Source organism: Spea bombifrons, chromosome 9 (assembly GCF_027358695.1).
Source record: "Spea bombifrons isolate aSpeBom1 chromosome 9, aSpeBom1.2.pri, whole genome shotgun sequence".
NCBI classification, from domain to species: domain Eukaryota; kingdom Metazoa; phylum Chordata; class Amphibia; order Anura; family Pelobatidae; genus Spea; species Spea bombifrons.
This window is the reverse complement of record NC_071095.1, coordinates 21,743,094-21,763,080: the sequence shown is the minus strand read 5'-3', so window position 1 is coordinate 21,763,080 and position 19,987 is coordinate 21,743,094. Positions and strand designations below refer to the sequence as shown.

The following is a 19,987-nucleotide window of genomic DNA, read 5'->3' as shown; positions in this document are numbered from 1 at the left end:
GTGCTTTCTGTCTGTCTCCTCCTCATTCTAATGTGAGATGTAGCAACATTCTGGAAAGGCTGTCCTTACAGCAGAGTAAGAGAGGCCTGGGCCCAGTCTTACGTTATGGGTTCCCTCAAAAGCCATCAGAGCCTCTAGGTGGAGGTCTGTGGAACCACTTGCTCAGTTCTCCTCAACTGAATTTTGACCCTCGAGGCCTGAGCCATGAAGCTCAGAGTCAGCCAGACCCATAGACAAACATTGTGGCTACCTTTGCCACAACTTTGCAAAATTCCTGTCCTGCTAAATCTGCCCTGGTGCACTGTTAGGGCAATCATTGTGAAATCATCTAACATTATGTCTGACTTCACAAACGCTCCTATATCTGAATGGGCACAAATCCCATGTGGGGGCAACGCCAAATTAATGACTTTGGTTTTGGAATGGTCAGGTGTGCATATGATGCTGGATGGATATATATATATATATATATATATATATGTATATATATAATCCTTTCCCAGCATCCAGAAGTAAAGCAAAGACCTCCAGCTTTACTCACAAAGGTGCAATGAAGATGGCCCCAGAAATTATGCTGTACGGCTGATGCAATGTCTTTTACTCCATATATTTATGTCCTAACACATTATTTTTAGGCGTTACCTGTGCCTATATATGTCACACATGGGTCACCATAGAGCAGACTGTGTGTTAGGAAATGTACGTGGTGGAGGGGGTGGCGTGAAGATGTCTCCGGTTACTAGTAATGTATGTATCAGATTTGTATTCCTTGCACTTTGTGGCACCTGTTGCTGTCAATAAGGAGTGAATTAGTCTGCGGTAAGAGTTTGTACTGTTGGGCTTTTTTTTCATATTGAGATACATTAGTTGTGCATGTAGTTTAACAATTGTGACATTTAACTAACTCTGTGTCATATATAAAACTCCATATGGCAGCAATGTGTCAATAGAGACCCCTACTGTATTTTAATACATGCTAATATCCCCCCAAATACCGTATCTGTGAAAAACGAAAGTACTAGCAGTATAAAATAACCTGAGAATAATTTTCTGAGTCAATATATATTCCTGTAGAATTCACCTTTGCATTTACAGTATTCAGGTAATTTTCGTTCCCTCTCCCTGCTTCCTCCCTAGCAGGTAATGTACCAAGGCACCCTGTCTGTGCATGCGCAGACACACACATGTCCACCTCCTGGAAGGTGCAAAGCTCCCGCTGAAATTCACACCAATTGGACTCGATTGTGCATAAACCCAACACATTTAAGACATGGCGTGTGTTGTAGGAACATGAAACATTTAGCAGTTACTTAAATTATTGTTAACACATAATTCGCATTTTTACTTCCATGCAATATATTGATTTTATTTGTAACCCCATTTTTACCAGATCTGCTTAACCTTATACCCATTTAAAAAAAAACCCATAATATTATGTTTGCAACAAAGTGTCTACCCCTATTTTGCAAATGGTTTCGTACAAACAATCCTCTATGTCCTCGTTAAACGCAGTGCTGTGTATGGAGGCACTTTACAATTAGCAGAAGAACGAGTTATTCATCTTTTTGCGAATATAATTGGCTAAGGACCTATGAAGAAGCAAAGACAGCTGCAGAATGTTGTGGTCTGAGCGATGCCAGCTTCTATAATTATAAGATGTTCAGTACTGAGTGAGCCACAAGTACGCATCAAAAAAAAACTGAAGAGCATCCAGAATTATGGCGTACGTAATGTGTGCCACCAAGAATGCATTTACTTGGACTCCCAGTAGGACGAAGAAACGACTGCAAAAAGCTTTTTCTTCTCTCTCTCTCTTGCATCCACTATTTTCATTGTTGTAAGACTATAGGAAGCAGAAGCACTATTTAGAATGGTATTCTAAGGTGGGATAATTGGATTGCCTTCTTCCTAGACACTCAGACACATGCGCCCCCCCCCTAAGTGTTCCCTGCGAGAAATCTGACTCTATGGGATTGGCCCATGATCACAACTGCCTGTAACATTGAGACGGTAGCCCGAAAATCACGACTGTGCCAAGGATGTTTGTGAGGAATGTAGAAAACTGTTTCTTGTAAAGTTAGAATTAAAATTGTCATAAGAAAATTGCATAAGCCTGCTATAACATGCTTTGTCAGTGTAAATGGCACAGAGGCAGGTAGACAACCAGGCCCATCCTCTATACGGCATATTAGCATAACCCCAGTTAGAACACCTTTGCTGTGGTTGTGGTTGGAGGGGGAGACTACAGGCAGGGAATTGTGAAGGCAGGACAGGGAGGGCTAGGGCCCATACAACCACCTTACCCATACAACCACCTTACCCATACAACCACCTTACCCATACAACCACCTTACCCATACAACCACCTTACCCATACAACCAACTTACCCATACAACCACCTTACCCATACAACCAACTTACCCATACAACCAACTTACCCATACAACCACCTTACCCATACAACCACCTTACCCATACAACCACCTTACCCATACATCCACCTTACCCATACAACCACCTTACCCATACAACCACCTTACCCATACAACCACCTTACCCATACAACCAACTTACCCATACAACCAACTTACCCATACAACCAACTTACCCATACAACCACCTTACCCATACAACCAACTTACCCATACAACCACCTTACCCATACAACCACCTTACCCATACAACCAACTTACCCATACAACCAACTTACCCATACAACCAACTTGCGGTGCTCAGCTGCAAAGCATCAATGGAGATCTGAGCTACAACAGCACAGAGCTCCACTGATTTTACAGCGCATTCGGCTGGTCCGAGGAGGTCAGAGAATCTCCTCAGCTGATCCTCACTGCCAGCAAAATTGAGAAAGTGGGGCTCCTCGTCTGGACTCCGATTTGGTAGAGCTATGGAGTTTTCACATGTCCAGGAAGCCCAAAAAGACTGGGCTTATCCTTAGCCCGTTATCAACTATTCCGACTATTCTCTAAACCTTGTAAACATACACCGTCCCTTTAAAAACCTGTATTTCCCAGTTTTTATTTGAAGATTTTGAATCACAAATGCATTTACCTTCCACATAAAGCCACAAGTGACACGCGGCCAGGGTTAAAGACGCGATTTCCTCCAGTCTTCTGTTCTTCTTATGTCAGCTTTCATGAGACGGAAGTGGTTTTGGAGATGGCTGGCCATTGTCTCTGCATCAGTGTGCTAAGTGAGGCTTTCTTCCATCATATTCCAAGTTATTGATCTTTAGATTTCCCCTGGGTGAAAGATCCTTATCTGTCTATTGCCTTCAAATGCCTTCTCTAAAGAAAAGGAACGAAGACCAGCCCATGTTCCCCATAACCATACAGAAATAGACTTATCATGTTTAAACGAAGCATTGAAGCCGTCCTAGTCCATGTATATAACTCAGGTGTGACTCCTTTGGAAAAATATTTCTGATGGCGTTTCACATGGATAGTTAAAGGTTATAGAACACACAGACAGTAGTTCTCTTTCCACATTGTTATATAATAATGGGATAGCAATGAACAGCGCCGTCTTACACAACGAGGGACTTTTCTTCTTGGCTTTATCAGAAATAACTGACAAAAGTACATTTTTTTTTAACACTGCTTTTATTCTCGGCAGTAAATTTGGGCTGAATAATAGTGTTGTTGTTGTTGTTGTTATGAAGTTATCTGCAGTTTATTAAGGAACACAAGGCGGAATACATCTTGTTCTGACAAGGTTTGGCATCCTTTAAAATAACAATAATGCTTTTGTAGCATATTAGAACAACCTGGAGCTGCCCCTTATTAAAAAGAAAAAGGTGGGGAAATCTGCGTATTCCGTTCAGGAGATACGTTTCCAATGATTCTCCCCATTTTCTCTGCCATTTGAAAGTCTGTATTTTGATTGGTGGGTAACACAAGGTACGTACAGATAAGCAGGGGGGATCGGCTGAATGCTAGGTTGGATAAACCTCATCCTCCGAGATAAAGGGGGGAAAATCCTTGAGCTTTAAAGATGTGCTTTTAACTGAAATCACTTCTGTTTTCACCATGAAATCAGGCTGCACGTGTTGGGCTCTGTAGGGAGAAGTTGTATTGATGTCCTAAATGTCTGTTTTCTAATCTGTATTTTCCCGAGAAGTATTTTGTGTATTTAGTCATAATAAATAAGTGTCCCATAATTCCTATTACGGCCCATTCAGGCCATCTAGTCTGCCATTTATCCCACTGGAAGGACCAGTAATGACCATAACCAGTCCTTGGTCTCATCTTAGATTCAGGATAGCGTTATCGTATTCTTCCATGTCTTGAAGCGTGGTGCGTAAACATAAATATCATGTCACATGTCACAGTGGGCTAGTTTTGTTTTCCTAAAGCCATTTGTAGAATGCGACACCTGCCTCTAATAAACTGAAGCATTACACAATGCTAGATCCTTTTTATGTCCAGCGTCAATATGTTTCTCATTTAGAGAGACCCTTGAGTTGTGTGGCTAGGTACAGCGTTTCTTTTACAGGGACATTGAGATATAAGATGTTGTGGGCTACATGTTTTAAAATGTTAATCTTGGTGGCCTAATTACTGGGCTAATGGTGAGATGTACTTAATATAATTAGCTCCAGTATATGTATATTCCTGAGCTTGTGGACAGAGGTTGCCAGTCTGAGGACCCCTAATGATAAAAAGAACAAGCCTATGCACAGGTAATTCAAGATTATATGTGTGTCATTCTTCATTTTATACTTAACCTAGTGCTAGGGGTAATATAGAGCTGCCAAGCGATTCCTAAACGGGCCACATTCAGCACATGCTTCCTCTACGTAAACTCCAATTACAAGAGGGGTTTAACTCAAGCCCTAAATAAAATCTGTTGATTGAAACATAAATTAAACATTGATCTAATAGACGGTCTTCTCCTTCTGTACCAGTATGTCTGGTGTTTGGGGTCTGTTTACTAAAGGCCAAGTTGTTTTAACTCCGGCACCTCACTATTCATTATGAAGGGCAAGCAGAGGGCAGATTTCTCCAGCAAGAATGGTTGAGCTGATCCTATACAATATATACGTTAATAGGTGCGTAGCATACTTTCTCCAGCGTCCCAGCTGTACAGTTGGCAGGTGTTATAGCTACATAGGGTAATGTCTTTGCGAGGTTATGAAGCTTTATGTCTGTGTGTGTTATGGTTTAAATATTATATTTTTTTGTAATTACAGAAACCAGACTATTTCCCCCTAAAAGCTGTTATGATCCTGCTGAGAAGTAATGTTATTAAAAGAATTATTGATTATTGGATAAAAAACTGTAGCATTTAAGACACATTAATATCGTTTCTGTGCCAGTGACAGCTTGTAATCGCTAGAGGTGGCCTCGCTCCCCAACTGAATCACAAGCTGCTCCTGGCATGGCATAGAAATGTATTCCGGCTGAGCAGTTTACCATCGTTTGATCAGATTTAATGAGTATCAGCACATTTAGATGACTTTTTCAGGATAGTGCTGTTTATTTAACTTCAGTGGCGAGTAACTCATGACAAGTAGCGACTGCAGAAATGATGATATTTGAATTCCCTCAATGTTATTGTGAAAGGTCATTATATCTCATTTAGATTGTCAGAGGCGTGATGTTCTCTCCGTAATATACAACAGAGACTACCGTTCACCGGAAAGTTACACGTTGCAAAGCAATTTGGTTGTTTAATGAAACACAGAGAGAAATGTGCTTATAATGTGACGTAATATAGTGATGGCTTTAAAATGAACCTGTCAGTTCTCAAAATGCTACATGTTACAGTCCAGTCCACTGAATAAGCCCATGTAACGGTGTTTACGTGATAAACATGAGAAACTCTCCTTATGTGGTTCTCATGGAAGCAGCCACCGGAGCTTCATGTTCTCTGCATTCGGCATCATTATATCTTCCTTTTCCTAAAGTAACTGTTCCACTTGGTGGATCAGCAGATCCGAAAACTCTGATCAGTTGGGTGTTAAGGGGCGGTGGTGAATAAATATAATGAAAAGTGAAATGGAGGGCCTGTGAGACCAGCAGGAAAGACTTGGTTAAAATGTCCCATTCCCCACCTTATTGAGTATGCCAGCAAACTTGGGGCTGTTGACATTAGATAAACGAGCCTTTATCTGTTAATGCATAGCAGACATCTTCTTCAGTGCTTCAAAGTATTGTCTACACAGACGGACCTGTTCTACAGAAACATGCGGATAATGGAGCCCACTTTAAGAAAGTGTCATATTTGTCCTGTTATACTATACCTATGTATTGTGCTAGTTCTAGACCCTATCACGGTTTGTGTCTGTGCACTGAACGTATTCTTCATATCACTGGGATGTTTATAGGTAGCTTTCCAGATTTCTGTTAATTCAGCAGTCTGCTGGGTCTGTTGCTTGCCCAAGACTTATGAATGTGGGCTGCACGGAAACTTGTCTGATGTCTTCATGTGCCAAGTTATACCTAAAATAAGCGGGGACCTAAGTTAAATGAATTTTTGATATAAAAACACTCAGTACCCATAAAACCAATGTTATTTGTTGAATTTCCGTTTATCAGTGACTATGATTCCTCAAAGGTCAGCATAGGACCTGAATGGACTGATTTATCATTCATCAAAGAGTGTAGAGATGTTGGCTTTTAAAAGCCAAATGTCGTGTTACTGCAGCTCGTTGTTTGCTTTCCACGTTAAAAGGTTTATTTTAATGGTCATCCATAAAAACTGCCCTTAAATGTGGCCATGCTGGGTCAGCGTACACTTCTGTTACAGTATCTTGAAATTGCACACGACACGGACCACGTGAAGATTCAGCGAATGTAGAATCATCTTCAAATCCCACACTGCATATCCTCTGATAACAAAAGCGTTCATTTAGAATTTTGTAGCGATTATTTGTGCGGACGCAAGTTGTGTGAGCAATGCCGCAGGAATAACAGATGGTGTGAAAGTGGTCTCCGGCACAGTCATTTATCACCGCGCTGGTGCATTGGTGTTCCACGGTGAGTGAAATACCCCTATGACAAGTGCCTTTTCATGTTCTATGCACTCAGGTTTCTAGACTATGTTTAGAGGATGCCGAGCTCCGGAATATGCGCATGTGTCATTCCGTTCAGAAGACGATATTAGCTCCTATACGTCTCCATGCCGTCGCTAAATATGGAAGATACAACTGTGAGCGCATTTCAGGTTGAGAAAGGCCAGCGTTTGTTTTGATATAAATGCAGTCGTGTTTTTTTGTTGTTGTTGAAATCTTTAGGTCAATATACCTTATCGCTATCTAAAGGCTTGCCGTTTTATGAAGGGTATCGGCGAATGACAAAAGCAGCAGAGACACTCCACTCTTCTGAGTGTTTCAGACACGTGTGGGGGGGCATCAGCATTTGGGGTACAATAATAGTTGCGTTAAATCAGTGAAATCTCTGCATATTAAATGACGGATTGGGCAGGGAAATCTTGGCTCTTCACACTGCAGGAACCTGCTAGACAACTCTCTGTAGAAGATAAACCCCAAAGTGTCCCCATAAACTGTTCACTGTGTCCTGTACCTCAGCCACTTCTCTAACCCCTAAACGTTACATACATTCAAATTAACAACCTATAGTCCATCAGATCTACTGCTTTGACATCTTAACCCGTGCCATGGTATCAAGGCCTAGTAGCGTTCTTGGGCTAGATGTTTCATTGTAGTGAATCTTGTACACTGCAGGAAAGTATTTTTTTGACACAGCTAGGTAGCCGCTTTATTGAGTGGTTTTGATGTGACAGAGGCAGGGTTTTACTGGCGAGAGTCAGTGTTTGCTTTAGCAGAGAGACAGACGAGGTGAGGGAGGGATGAAACACCAAAGGAGAGAAGAACAAATAAAAAGATACAACCGAGAGAAGAAGAAATAAAGAGATTCAGTTGAGAGGAAGGAGAAAAGAGAGGTGGAAATAGAGATGCCAACCTTGCTCCTTGCATCAGTTATTGGAGCAGGCTGTGCCAAGTCGCCCCTGTCCATTTATTTATGTTAAATAAATCAGTACTTTATTAAGAGAAGCTAGTAGAATAAGACCCTGCCGTTCCTTGTAATAAATAATTATAAAAGCTATTAGCAGCCGTTTCCTTCGAAGCTTTTGGGGCCAATTCCTTGTCCAGGGGAGTTCATGGCTTCAGTATTACTACGAGGACTTGGTGCTTGTGCGTTCAAACATTGATGGATGAATTGAATTAAGAAGGTGAGATTTGTTCTTTGTATCTCTGTAGTAATGCAGCAATTACACGGCTTCTTTCTGTGTTTTATAATTTAAGTATTGAGGTTTGCGTTGGATCAGTATCTGCTCCATACAGTCCTGGTTTTCATAGGATGACCGCTATTTGGTTTCCTAGCAAGCAGCCAAGTTAAAAAAGTGGGGTTTTTTTTTGCAGAAATTAGATTTTTCTTGATTTCTAAGAGTTTGTTACCCTGGGTGTGCATTAGAGGGAAGGCATTTGCTTTTGAAATGGGAAATACTCCTTCTCAGAAGTATTGTTTAGATTCGACTAGATTACTAATACGGTGGATTTTTCTCAATGAAAACACTATGGGTTACGGCAGTGATCCTCACGTAGAAGGATTTTCAGTAAAAGGTAGGTGTAGGAATGGATCTTATACAATCTATGGTTTTAGGGCTCAGATAAGGTGTCCGAGAGTCTACCTCCATGTGAGTATAGCTGGCAAGCAGATACTGAGCACTTCCACCTATCTATCCCTTTAAGTGTCCCCTTATAAACAAAACTCCTTGGAAACTCATCTTGTGGCATTCATCTGATCTTCCAAATCTGGGTTTTTCAACCTGTGATCCGCATCTGAAAAGCACAGAATTTCATAGGAAGCAGACTGTGCCTCTCATACTGTCTGTGATAGACAAACCATTCCCTTACCAGGAGTACCCGCTGGCAAAAGATAGAAAACATGGTACTAAACCACCAGCAGTGCGACATCTTCAAATGCACACATCTCTGCGTATTTACACTACTGGTCAAAAGTTTAGGGTCACTTGTCAAGGAAAACAAAGACCTTTCTAGCTGTAACATAATTACACAAGAGTTTCTAACTATGGATCAGCAAACACAGTGCACCATTGGAACACAGGAGTGATGGGAGTGATAGAGGGCCATTGGAACACAGGAGTGATGGGAGTGATAGAGGGCCATTGGAACACAGGAGTGATGGGAGTGATAAAGGGCCATTGGAACACTGGAGTGATGGGAGTGATAAAGGGCCATTGGGACACGGGGGTGATGGGAGTGATAAAGGGCCATTGGAACACAGGAGTGATGGGAGTGATAAAGGGCCTCTGTATGCTCATGAAGAGATTCCATTAAAAATCAACTGTTCCCAGCTACAATAGTCATTTACATTAACCCCGTCTGCGCTGGTTTCTGATCCATTTCGTGTTACTTTAATGGACAGAATTTGCCTTTCTTTCCAAAACAAGGACCTTTCCAAGTGACCCCAAACTTTTGAAGAGTAATGTATGTTTAGCTAATTTCCTCGTACATGACGTATACAGTGACTGTGGAGTGCTGTACCAAACTAAGATAAAACATGGCGAAGGTCAGATAGATTGTGTCTGATAAAGAATCATGTCTGAAGCAAAAGACGGCTCACGAGCCTCTGAAAAATTAGTAAATAAACCTCACTTTTGCTTTACCTGGTGAGAGGGATTGATTTGGATCAGAGGGAATTCTCTTTGTATATAGTAATATAGTAAATAGACTTGCCTGCTAATGGTTTGGATGGGATACCACTAGGTTCCACTTAAAACCAGCCCATGAGTAACCTACATTAACATGACCCCACGCCGTGACACTGGAGCACGTGTGACATCACGTGTGACATCACAAGCGGCATGAAGTCAAGTTCTGCCCCTATTTCTAGGACAGAGTTGTGTTGTTTCCATGCATGCGCAGTGTCCGGTTTGGGGACTGTCCGTGCTAAGCTGACAGCATTCCCTATAAATGCGTCTTTTCCTTGGGTAGCTGACAGCTGGGAGACGAGATCTGTTGTAGGGACTCTCCCGGCAAATTCAAAACGATGCCTTCCATAATCCACGCTGGGCAGACACCTGGCCCTTCCGATGGACAAGATGTCAGCAGTCACCAAATGAGCAAGCGATCACCGAAATCCTGCGACTTAGTGCTCTTTTTAAAAGGTCACGGCTTTTTCCTGCTGTGTTTACGAAAATAAAGTAACCCAATGAGTTATTGAAATGAGCCCTTTGGCCTCGGCCGGCCAGATCATGACTGTCATTTTGTTCTGTTTTTCTGTGTTGTAAAATCCTTTTTTATGGTCTTTTGCATGTTACCAACACGAAAAAGCACTTAGCATCACAGGCTATTACATACGTGTATATACCAGTATGTGCAAAGTATCCCTGTGCATTTATAGTTTTTGTTATACCATGCATAGTCCCCGGCCTGGACTGACCATCTGGCACGCGATGCCATTGGCTGGAAATCATAAAGACGTACCGTAATTTGCCTGGGCCGCCTTCCATCCGTCCTCCTCCTTCGCTGCTCCACTGATCGCATGGCGCTCTACGGCTCTACAGAGCTGAGCTGTGAGCCCTCAGCATTGCCCTATGTATCTAATAAAAATATATACCGTGTGGACACGTTCAATACTCCTGTCCCTTTTCATGGCTTTTTCTCTAACTGAGCACAGGGAACTCGTTGAAACTGTAATTAACTTGCAGTATGGAGGGGGGGGGGATATTTTATAGGCTGCTGCTGTGCTGTTATTACCATTCACCGCTATCGCATCACTCGGCTTCGGTGCTTCTATTCTCACTGATTAAACCAGGCGGGTTTCACAAAACATGCACCCGATACTAGGATTATCTCACTGGGTCAGCAGGTATCCAGATTAGAAGCCAACGGTCCACTCTTCACTCATTCCTTCTATTAAAATAATTGGTAATAATGCTGTACACATGGTAGACGATGAGGATTTACTGAGAGTAATATATATATATATATATATATATATATATATATATAATGTGACCTTTTTGTAATTGGATACATAGTTTAATTTCTAAATGTATTTTTTGCGGTTTCCATGCCCGTAATTTTGACATTTATGGCTGTAGAACATGGTAGCTACTCTTGGTTCCAAAAAGGGACTGTCTTTCGTAAATAAAGACTCATGGGAGGTGTGCCCATAGGCCTACATCTATGTGTTCATGTAGCTGAGCAATCCAGTCCAGGACGGAGACAGATGCCTGGCACAACGGCTCATCGGCACACACTCTGGAACCGAGCTAGAACCAGAACCAGCGTGTGTTGCTTTTACCTCGAACGGTGGAAGGGTATAAATACATCAGAAGAAGGGATGGAGAATTCATGCGCAGGCCAGGAATAAGACGCTTATCGTACAAGCTGCATCAAACAATTGAGAACCAGCGAGGCAAACAACATACAACGGCATAGCACAAGCTGTAGTGAATACGAAACACCTTTCCGGTTTACTGCCTTCCTTGTAATTGACTTTGTAAATTGGATGAAATTGTATAAATTGGGGCAGATGATGAAGAGTTTTTCTGACAATATGTTACAATAAATGTGCTGTTTGTGACCTTCTGCTACACCTTGAGCTGCATCCAAAAAACCTCAAATGTGGAAGCGGCAATACAAGTGCACAGAAGCCCGAGCACGGGTAGATTCGATAAGAAATCTAGTTTGTAGCACATTTCCGAAGGCTTGCGCGGATCGAGCAGCTGAACGGCGGAGGGTGGCTTGGTAGTGATTGACGACACGTTGTGCCTGGAGGCTTCCCGGACATGACAGCGGCCGGCCGCGACACTGCAGAGCCCTGAATTACAATAGCCGCTGAATGCTGCAGTGACACGACGCCGGCCACTGCCGCCTCTCTTTGGCATGGACTGGGTTAACCGGCGACCTGACAAAAGCCCATCAATTACTTGCCTCATTATTCACCCACAATTGCCGTTCCCTGTAACTATTTGGAGTCATTTGAGGGGGGTTTTTCAGCACTCCTGCAGCTCATGCATTATTCAGGGCACGTTCAGTGCTGAAAGGTGCAGTGACGGCTTTGTGTTCATTTCATTAGAACACCGCTCTCTAATAACCATATATCGCTCTTCTCACAGCCCTAAGGGGATCTGGAGATGGCGATATCATTACAGCCCCTAAGCTTCCTGCGCCAAACTGCAATGGCATATACACATCCAGGCATCTGGAGTAGCATGTCTATTAGCAGCGGTTACACCTTGACTTAGTCCCTTCTGTGCTTCTTTCTGGACATCCCACCGGTGACTATGTTGACCGCTCTACATCTAGAGATGTTAGTCTGGTTGTATTGGTGATGCAAGTGTTGCATCAAAATGTGACCACGTTATGGGCCTAAAATCATATTTATTTCAGAGCAATCCTTTTGGGCCAGTGGTGGAAAGAAACGGCCTAAACAGAGTTAGCAACCGACGGGATTTTACATAAATAAATAGTGCTGCGTGTGCCGAATCCGTCATACCAGATGTGCCTGATATATAAGCCTGGCTGCTGGCATGACACCCTCTGACACATGGCCAGCTTAATTATAGTAGAGCACATCGTGCAATGTCCAGAAATTTATATTGTCCCGCATTAAATTGAGAAAATGTGTAAAGGGTATGATGCTGAAATGCGACTTGTGTGTCCTGTGAACATATGACAGCAGACGATGACATGTCTATTTTAGACTTCAGAGTGTCGGGGAGGAATGTCTGAACGCTCCTCGCCTGAAGGAAGCGGCAGTATGACAAGAATCCGCTTTTCGTTTCTCCTCTGCAATGTTATAGCCGTAGACGCTCTTATTTTTTGCTATGGAAGCGATATCAGATAAAATCATTCCCCCCCTTTCATTCTGCGCTTATGCCCAGCGGCGGGCTTTTCCAATTGGGTTTTTTTATGTGACACGTTGACAACAAAGGCTTTTAAAGGATTAATCTATGATATTTAGAAAAATGTTATTTAAAAACACATTTTTTGGAAATTCTATACAGATTACTGTAATTTTTGGAGCCCCTGGAAGGGAAAGATAGAGGGATGCGGGACATTGCGAGGGGGTTTCACTTGGGGGTTAAGAAAATGGTATATTGAAAGTGCTTATTGTATAAAAGTAGTATTGTTCAGATCTTAATGAATGCATTATTGTGACACTAGATTAATAAAACATATATGCTTTATTGCATTTCATTATTTAAATAATTCCATCATATTAAAAAAATCACAATTGAGATACCATTATATAAAATGTATGGAAAAATGAATACATATAAATACAGACTGTAGTAAAAATGATAATAATAATAATATAATATATGCTTAGAAATTTCTCTAAAAACAAATGTGTAAGGAAGCCGTAAAATGATATGAGTTTCAGCCGGGGACGAAATGAATCAATCTGTACTAAGGAAATGCCGTGGGTAAAGTCTCCGAACAATCCACGTAATGTACGCGACGGATCATTAATCTCCGCAAACCGAGCAAGGATTTTAATAAATATAAATATCGCCAGTATGTTTTTTTAAGAAGAACGCGATGGCATTTGCATTCCTTGATGCGCGGGATATGATTGCTCCATGAGTTGGCTTTATCAACTTACAGTTCTATATCGAGAGCAATCGCCATGGAAACCAACATTACAAAAAAATATGTATATGATATAGGTTTATAGTTATAGTCCAGTGTTTCAGAAGTTATCATCTATATTTGCTGGGCTATAGAGAACACGAGCTTGAATCTCCCTGCAGTATGATAGAAGATGTAATGTGCTGCCATGTCCAGCATGTCTGCAGTGATGGAGCGGCCCGGCGATTGCGCATGCTGCTGTGACCTTCTCCCCAGCGACCACGCAATCGCATCAGGAAGAGACGAAAGTGCTAACGTGCAGCATATAAATATTCTGTGTGTTTGTATGAATGTGTGTGTGTGTGTGTGTGTGTGTGTGTGTGTAATATGTATGGACGTATGTATGTATGTGTAGAACACAAGTACCTGCCAATACTTGACATGACGAAGGACACTTGAATATGCTTAGAAATGTGACTTTGTTATTTACAAGAAGAATCGTGCATTTTATTTACAGTTTTATTTGTAAATCCTTTTCCTTTTGTTTTTATACGCGTTATTGTAACGTGTATGGCTGTAGAACCCTGTGATACATTCTGAGCTCCTAGAAAAGAGGGACACCATGAGAGGGAAAAAGGGACATATAAGTCCAAAAGAGGGACCCTTGGGGGGGTATTTGAATATGTTCATTCATTAAGCCTGCCATACTACCGATTAAGCAATGCCTCTTTGATTTGTGTGTTTCTGTAGGATGATGAGGTTGTCCTTCAGTGTGTTGCCACCATACACAAGGAACAAAGGAAATTCTGCTTGGCAGCTGAGGGACTCGGGAATCGATTATGTTTCTTGGAACCAACTTCAGAAGCTAAAGTAAGTACTTTATACTTTTTCTTTGTACAGAATCAGACACTCCATCTATATTTCACCAAATATTAACCATATGTACTCCCCCCCCAATGTATAACAATATGCAGCCTGTATTCCGAATGTTTTATTTGCCACGTGCGTGAGGGATTTGGTGAGTAACGTCACATGGGGTGTTATTCAGGTGATTGGAAGGAGACTTGTTGTTTCTACTCCCTTGATTCACTTTTCGTTATGAAGGGCCGACTGTGCAAGAACAACAAGAAGGTCCGAGCTGGCCCCCCTATAATGTGTAATTTAATAGGTGGTGAGACTTTGAAGACATTCACTTTAACTATACATTATACAGGGCCAGCCAAGCTCCTTCTACCTGAGAAGCTCGCTTGGCTGTCCTTTTATTAATATGATAAAAAGGTTTTGTACCTTTTATACCTTTTAACTACAAACAACTTATTCCTGGGAACATTTGACACCTTCATGAATCTGGCATCTGTCAAATGGTTTTATGGCCCCTCTAACCAGGGAGTAAACTGACCAAGGATGCTTTGATTGAACCGTATCTGTCCACTGGATCTCTGCTAGTCCGGCTAATTTACTGCTGAACGAATTCCCCAATACCTCTGTGTTTATCTCAAGTTACTGTATGAACTGTGCTTTTATATTTAGAAGAGTCTGTGTTAGCTTCATTAATGCCTGAGGAAGGGACCTAACAACTTGGTCTCGAAAGCTCGCAATTAAACTCTCAGCCAATAAATGGTATCATTTTAACTATACTTTTCTCCTTTTATTAATATTAATATAGTTGTTTTCCTTTTATTTAGTTTCTTTCTGTCCATACGTTCAAAGGGTCTGACAAAACTAGAACTGACAGACTAAGTCGAACCGATACATTAGGTAAACAGGGCCCGGCTCACAAGCCATAATGAATAGTGAAGTCAAGTTGCTGGTTTCCTGTCCTATCAAGGCTCCCTTTAGTGAATAGACCCCACTGTTGCCATGAGATATGAGCGTTATGTGACATAGCTTTGCTCACTTATTACATCACTGCCACATTAACTCATTGCTGAGTATGTGAGGATAACAAAGGATACCAAGAATTTGTATTGTAGTATTAGGTTCTGGTCCCACGGGCCGATAACCTTTCAATTCAAATGACTTACAATTTATTATAATTGTACAGTAATGGTTGTAGCACCAATTGGCCATACTGGGTGTTTCTACATTTCTAACCTAAACAGAACCTAACGTACCTCATCTGGAAAAACAGACATCTTTGAATGTTTGCATATTGTTCATTTCCTGTTTTCTGTGTTAAAATAACAGAAGAAAAAGTAACTGCACACAACATAATCCGAATGTTAGCCAAATGGCATCGCGCAGGCACAGGGGGATCTGATGTTTTAGAAGTTAGCTGTAGGCGTTTACAAGAATTTTGTATTAGGATTGGCCTGTTAAAATATGTAGGTATATATCCTATATATTCTATCAATGTAGGTCTAATGTTCAGCAGCCTTGCAATCCGGTTACAGGATGTGCTGACCGAGACGACGGGGGATGGGCATTCGTGGAATAATGTATAGTGACTTTAGATGTGTTTAATGCTGACCAGGGAGAAGCATTGTGATCAATACAAAGTAGAACATTTACATTCACAGCACAGGTGGGATCCAGTGAAGAATATCGTCATGTTTTGACAATTTGTCTTGTATTTGGTAAGCATTTATCTCCAAGATTAAATTGCACAGAATTACAAGCAGCCATCCGGAAAATGCAGGACTGTGAGGTATCTCTATGGGTCGAGGTTTAACAACACAGCAAGCGGGACAGAGATTTAGTTTGTAATGCGCAGGCGATTTGCACCAGTAAGCAAAACCATAAAACTTGACCTTATCAGGTTGTAGAAATAAGAGCCCCCCCGCACCTGTACAGGATGGACCCATGGGGGGGAAATACCCTTCTGCATGTGTGCTGTTAACAGTAGAGCATTGCATGTTACTTGCATATGCCTAAGTATAACTACGCCATGCCTGCTCTTTATTTATTGCTCCTCACCATAGATACCTTCTATATATGCTCATCTATGTCTTTTGTTTTATAAATTGAATAATGAAAAGAAAAAAATCCAACTTCTCTTGAAACCTTTTTATAACCAGACGCAAAAAGCCTACAATATCTCACCATTTCTGGCTGTGACTGTTGGGGGGTCTTTGTGCATGTGATATACTCGCCACCAGTTTGCTCCAGCGCTGGCTTGGCAAACCGTCCGGGCAGGGGTCTGAGGAGACCCATGTGTGCACATGTAGAAAGCGCTCCTGTTGATTTCAATGACGGCACTTTCCTGCCACTGATTTGTTCGCTATGGTAAGTACTTCAATTATGAACAACGCATATGAATACACATGCAAAGTACTTATTGTTTGGGGGGCTTCGTGGGACAGTGGAGTGTCGCTTCAGCCACTCGAGTCAACCTCTGATGGTCTGTGGATGCAGGACACAATCCCTGATTAAAGAGGAAAACTAGAGTCTTGCTCAGTAACATATTCTTAAAGGTCAGTCTTTTGAGGTTAGTAGGTCCCAGAAGACACCTAGCAGAGAGCTAAACACATTTTTTTTTTTAATTAATGAGTATTCACAGCAAAAAAGGTATTTTCCATTCCAGTCACAGAATTATTGCAGTAATCCACATCTGTCTTTACGTGAAGAACTGAATGTGCACCATCATTAATATTCCAAGAAAAAATGTTTTACTGGGACGTATAAAACAGACATCTCTCTAGGTAAATGTATCTTGGGCAGCGTGTGATTTATCTGCCTCCCTCTGATGATACTCTATATATATATATATATATATATGTGTGTGTATATATATATATATATATATATACACACACACACACACGCATACAGATACATAGACAAACAAAGGCGGCTTTTGGCCCTTTAATTAGTCACTTGAGTAGGACAGAGAAACCGCTATATTGGGAGGTGTAGAGAATCTACTATAATGCTCGTACATATTACCATGTCCACAACGCTGAACTATTCTCGTTCTTAAGTATGATGACGTCAAATCGTGCAATCAGTGTTTTACAAATGAGTCACTTAAGCACTATTTTTTCACAGCGTGGCAGTGTGCAATTACTCTGCGACCTTTATCATCTACCCCATTCTGAAATGTTAAAATAGAACCTGACTGATGTGTGCTATGTGGGCTACAAGATCGCAATGCGGGGTAGATAAGAGAAACACAGTGCAAATATAGATTTGTAAAGGTATATACGTATACACAATGTGTAACGACAATAACTTAAACACACACACACACACACACATAATGATTCCCAATAACCATGATATTTCAACGTTTGGACAAAGTGCTCAATCCTGTTGTCAGCGGAAGGCTTCACATCTCCAGGCTTCACCACACCTCTGACGAATCTGCTGAGCAATGATTGAAGGCTTGCATTTGATTTCAGATCACGTACCAGACATTGGCACAAAATGTCACCAGTGGCCGATTTTACCACTGTGGACTTTAACAGATACTAATAAATATAACACTACCTGCTATGTGCAGCAGCTAATTCATATGTGGCCTTCTAATCACAGTACAGCACTGTAGCGGTGCATTAGGAGGACACTCCTGACTTCTTACGTTGGTTAAGCAGGTGAACCCTTTTAAGACCTTGCGTTCATATGTTATGCACGTTCCCCATACGATGATGAAAAGCGGTTCATAAGGTGAACTGTGCCGTTTTCTGGTAAGAAGAACCCTCGTTGTCCTTCCAGTGAGCAGCCATTGGAGTTTAAATGAATGAAGCACAATTTATAGGGCATTGTAGCAGCTGAAGTGGTGTCTAAAAGAGCCAGGAGCCGGTTATAGCTAAAAGACCAACATGTAGATGATTATATCCCAGCACAGGCAAGGCTTTCTTTTTATTTATGGTTTCCTTGTGTCCATAGTAACATTCATAATAAGACAATATTACACTACCCGTTTTTGCAAGCTTTTTGTTTGCTCAATCCGCTTTTGTACAATTTCATTACTATTTAAAAAGCAATATTTTTCTTGCAATTATACCAATTGGTGATTTGACAAAAGCACTTTCTTTTTGTCACAATGAATCTGCAACAATGTGAACCATTACAGCACCCATGTTTTTACTTCTATAGCTATTAGTTATGTTTTTCAGGCCGATAGCCTTTATCTGTCATCACATAGTCCTTCCATTCTTGTTTCTGAGCGTCTCTTTATATCACAAGACACAATCATAATATATTTCAAAGCGTGTCTCTCTATTAGACTGCATCCCCGACTCATTTACTGCTCACAAGGTTAAAGGGAAACTGCCACCATCTTTAGCAATAAAAATATTTGATTAAATACCGTATGTTTTTTTTTTTTTTTAATATTGTGTCATATAATGTTTTCAGACATTTCTGTGTGTCCTAACCTGACATCACAGTCCAGTCCCAAACAGCCTGACTCCTTATAGTGCCTATGTACCCATAGAATGGCTCAGTCTTAATCGCTCTGTCACAAACTCTGACAAACCTAGTCTATGGAGGAACATACTTCATTACGAATCAGCTCGGTGTGGTGTTGAACAGATAAAGCCAATGATAGCCTTCAGGATAAAGAATGTTAATAAGAGCAAATCGAGATAAAGCCTGCTTTATCCAATGGCGGCCTACATTACTGTATACAGCATTGTATTTTCCATGGGAATTCCTCTTTAAAGATGCTCTACCTATACAATATTATGAGGTCTGTAGTATTAGAACTGTGAAATGTCCACAGTGATCCAAAATAAGAGATGTTTTGTCTGGTTTTAGTCTGCGGTTTATTTTAAGACAATACTTATAGTCCAGTTTTACTCATACACTGCGCTCGCCAATCGCTGCATCATAGAATGGCCTTAATGTTCTTTTTTTTCCTCCGCAGTATGTTCCTCCAGATCTTTGCATCTGTAATTTTGTGCTGGAGCAGTCCCTCTCCGTCAGGGCCCTTCAAGAAATGTTGGCAAACACAACTGAAAATGGCAACGAAGGGGTAAGTGACCATCCAGCCCGGTATTGTAGCAGACCCTCGAGCGGTTAAACTTTGTTCCGGTCATTTAGTCACGGCAGAGAAGTCGAGACGTGGAGTCCTGCACCGAGCTTCCCATTCTTAGTTTCCTAAAGACAAGCTTTTCACGTTTTGTCTGCATTTTGTTTGTTTTTTTCTCACTCTGAAGCAATAAATCAGATTCCCCCATATTCTTTTCGATGATGTATTTTTCTATACGTTACAAAAGCTTAATAGAAAACCAATTCCCAACAGACCCCTTTGGCAGAGATAACGCAGCCCATTTATGAGGGGACATTATATTTCTGTTATTTCCGTAAAACATTACAGTAATAGTTAACCAACATTGTAATATCTGTTGAAATCCTGTAAACTTACTATGCTTTAAGTTTTATTGATTTTTACAATAGTTTTATTCACCCAGGATGACGCCTGGTAAGTTTCCAGCTCTGTGTATTGGTACTAT

The 19,987-nt window shown here is 41.2% G+C and overlaps 1 protein-coding gene across 1 annotated transcript in view; it reads left to right on the top strand.

The window, feature by feature from the left end:
• The window catches only part of RYR3 (ryanodine receptor 3), a 185,999-nt gene that overhangs the window by 24,538 nt on the left and 141,474 nt on the right, over positions 1–19,987 (top strand). The window contains exons 2-3 of the mRNA XM_053474626.1: positions 14,340–14,459; positions 19,399–19,506. Coding sequence (XP_053330601.1) covers positions 14,340–14,459; positions 19,399–19,506 — 228 coding nt within the window. The remainder of the gene's footprint in view (positions 1–14,339; positions 14,460–19,398; positions 19,507–19,987) is intronic.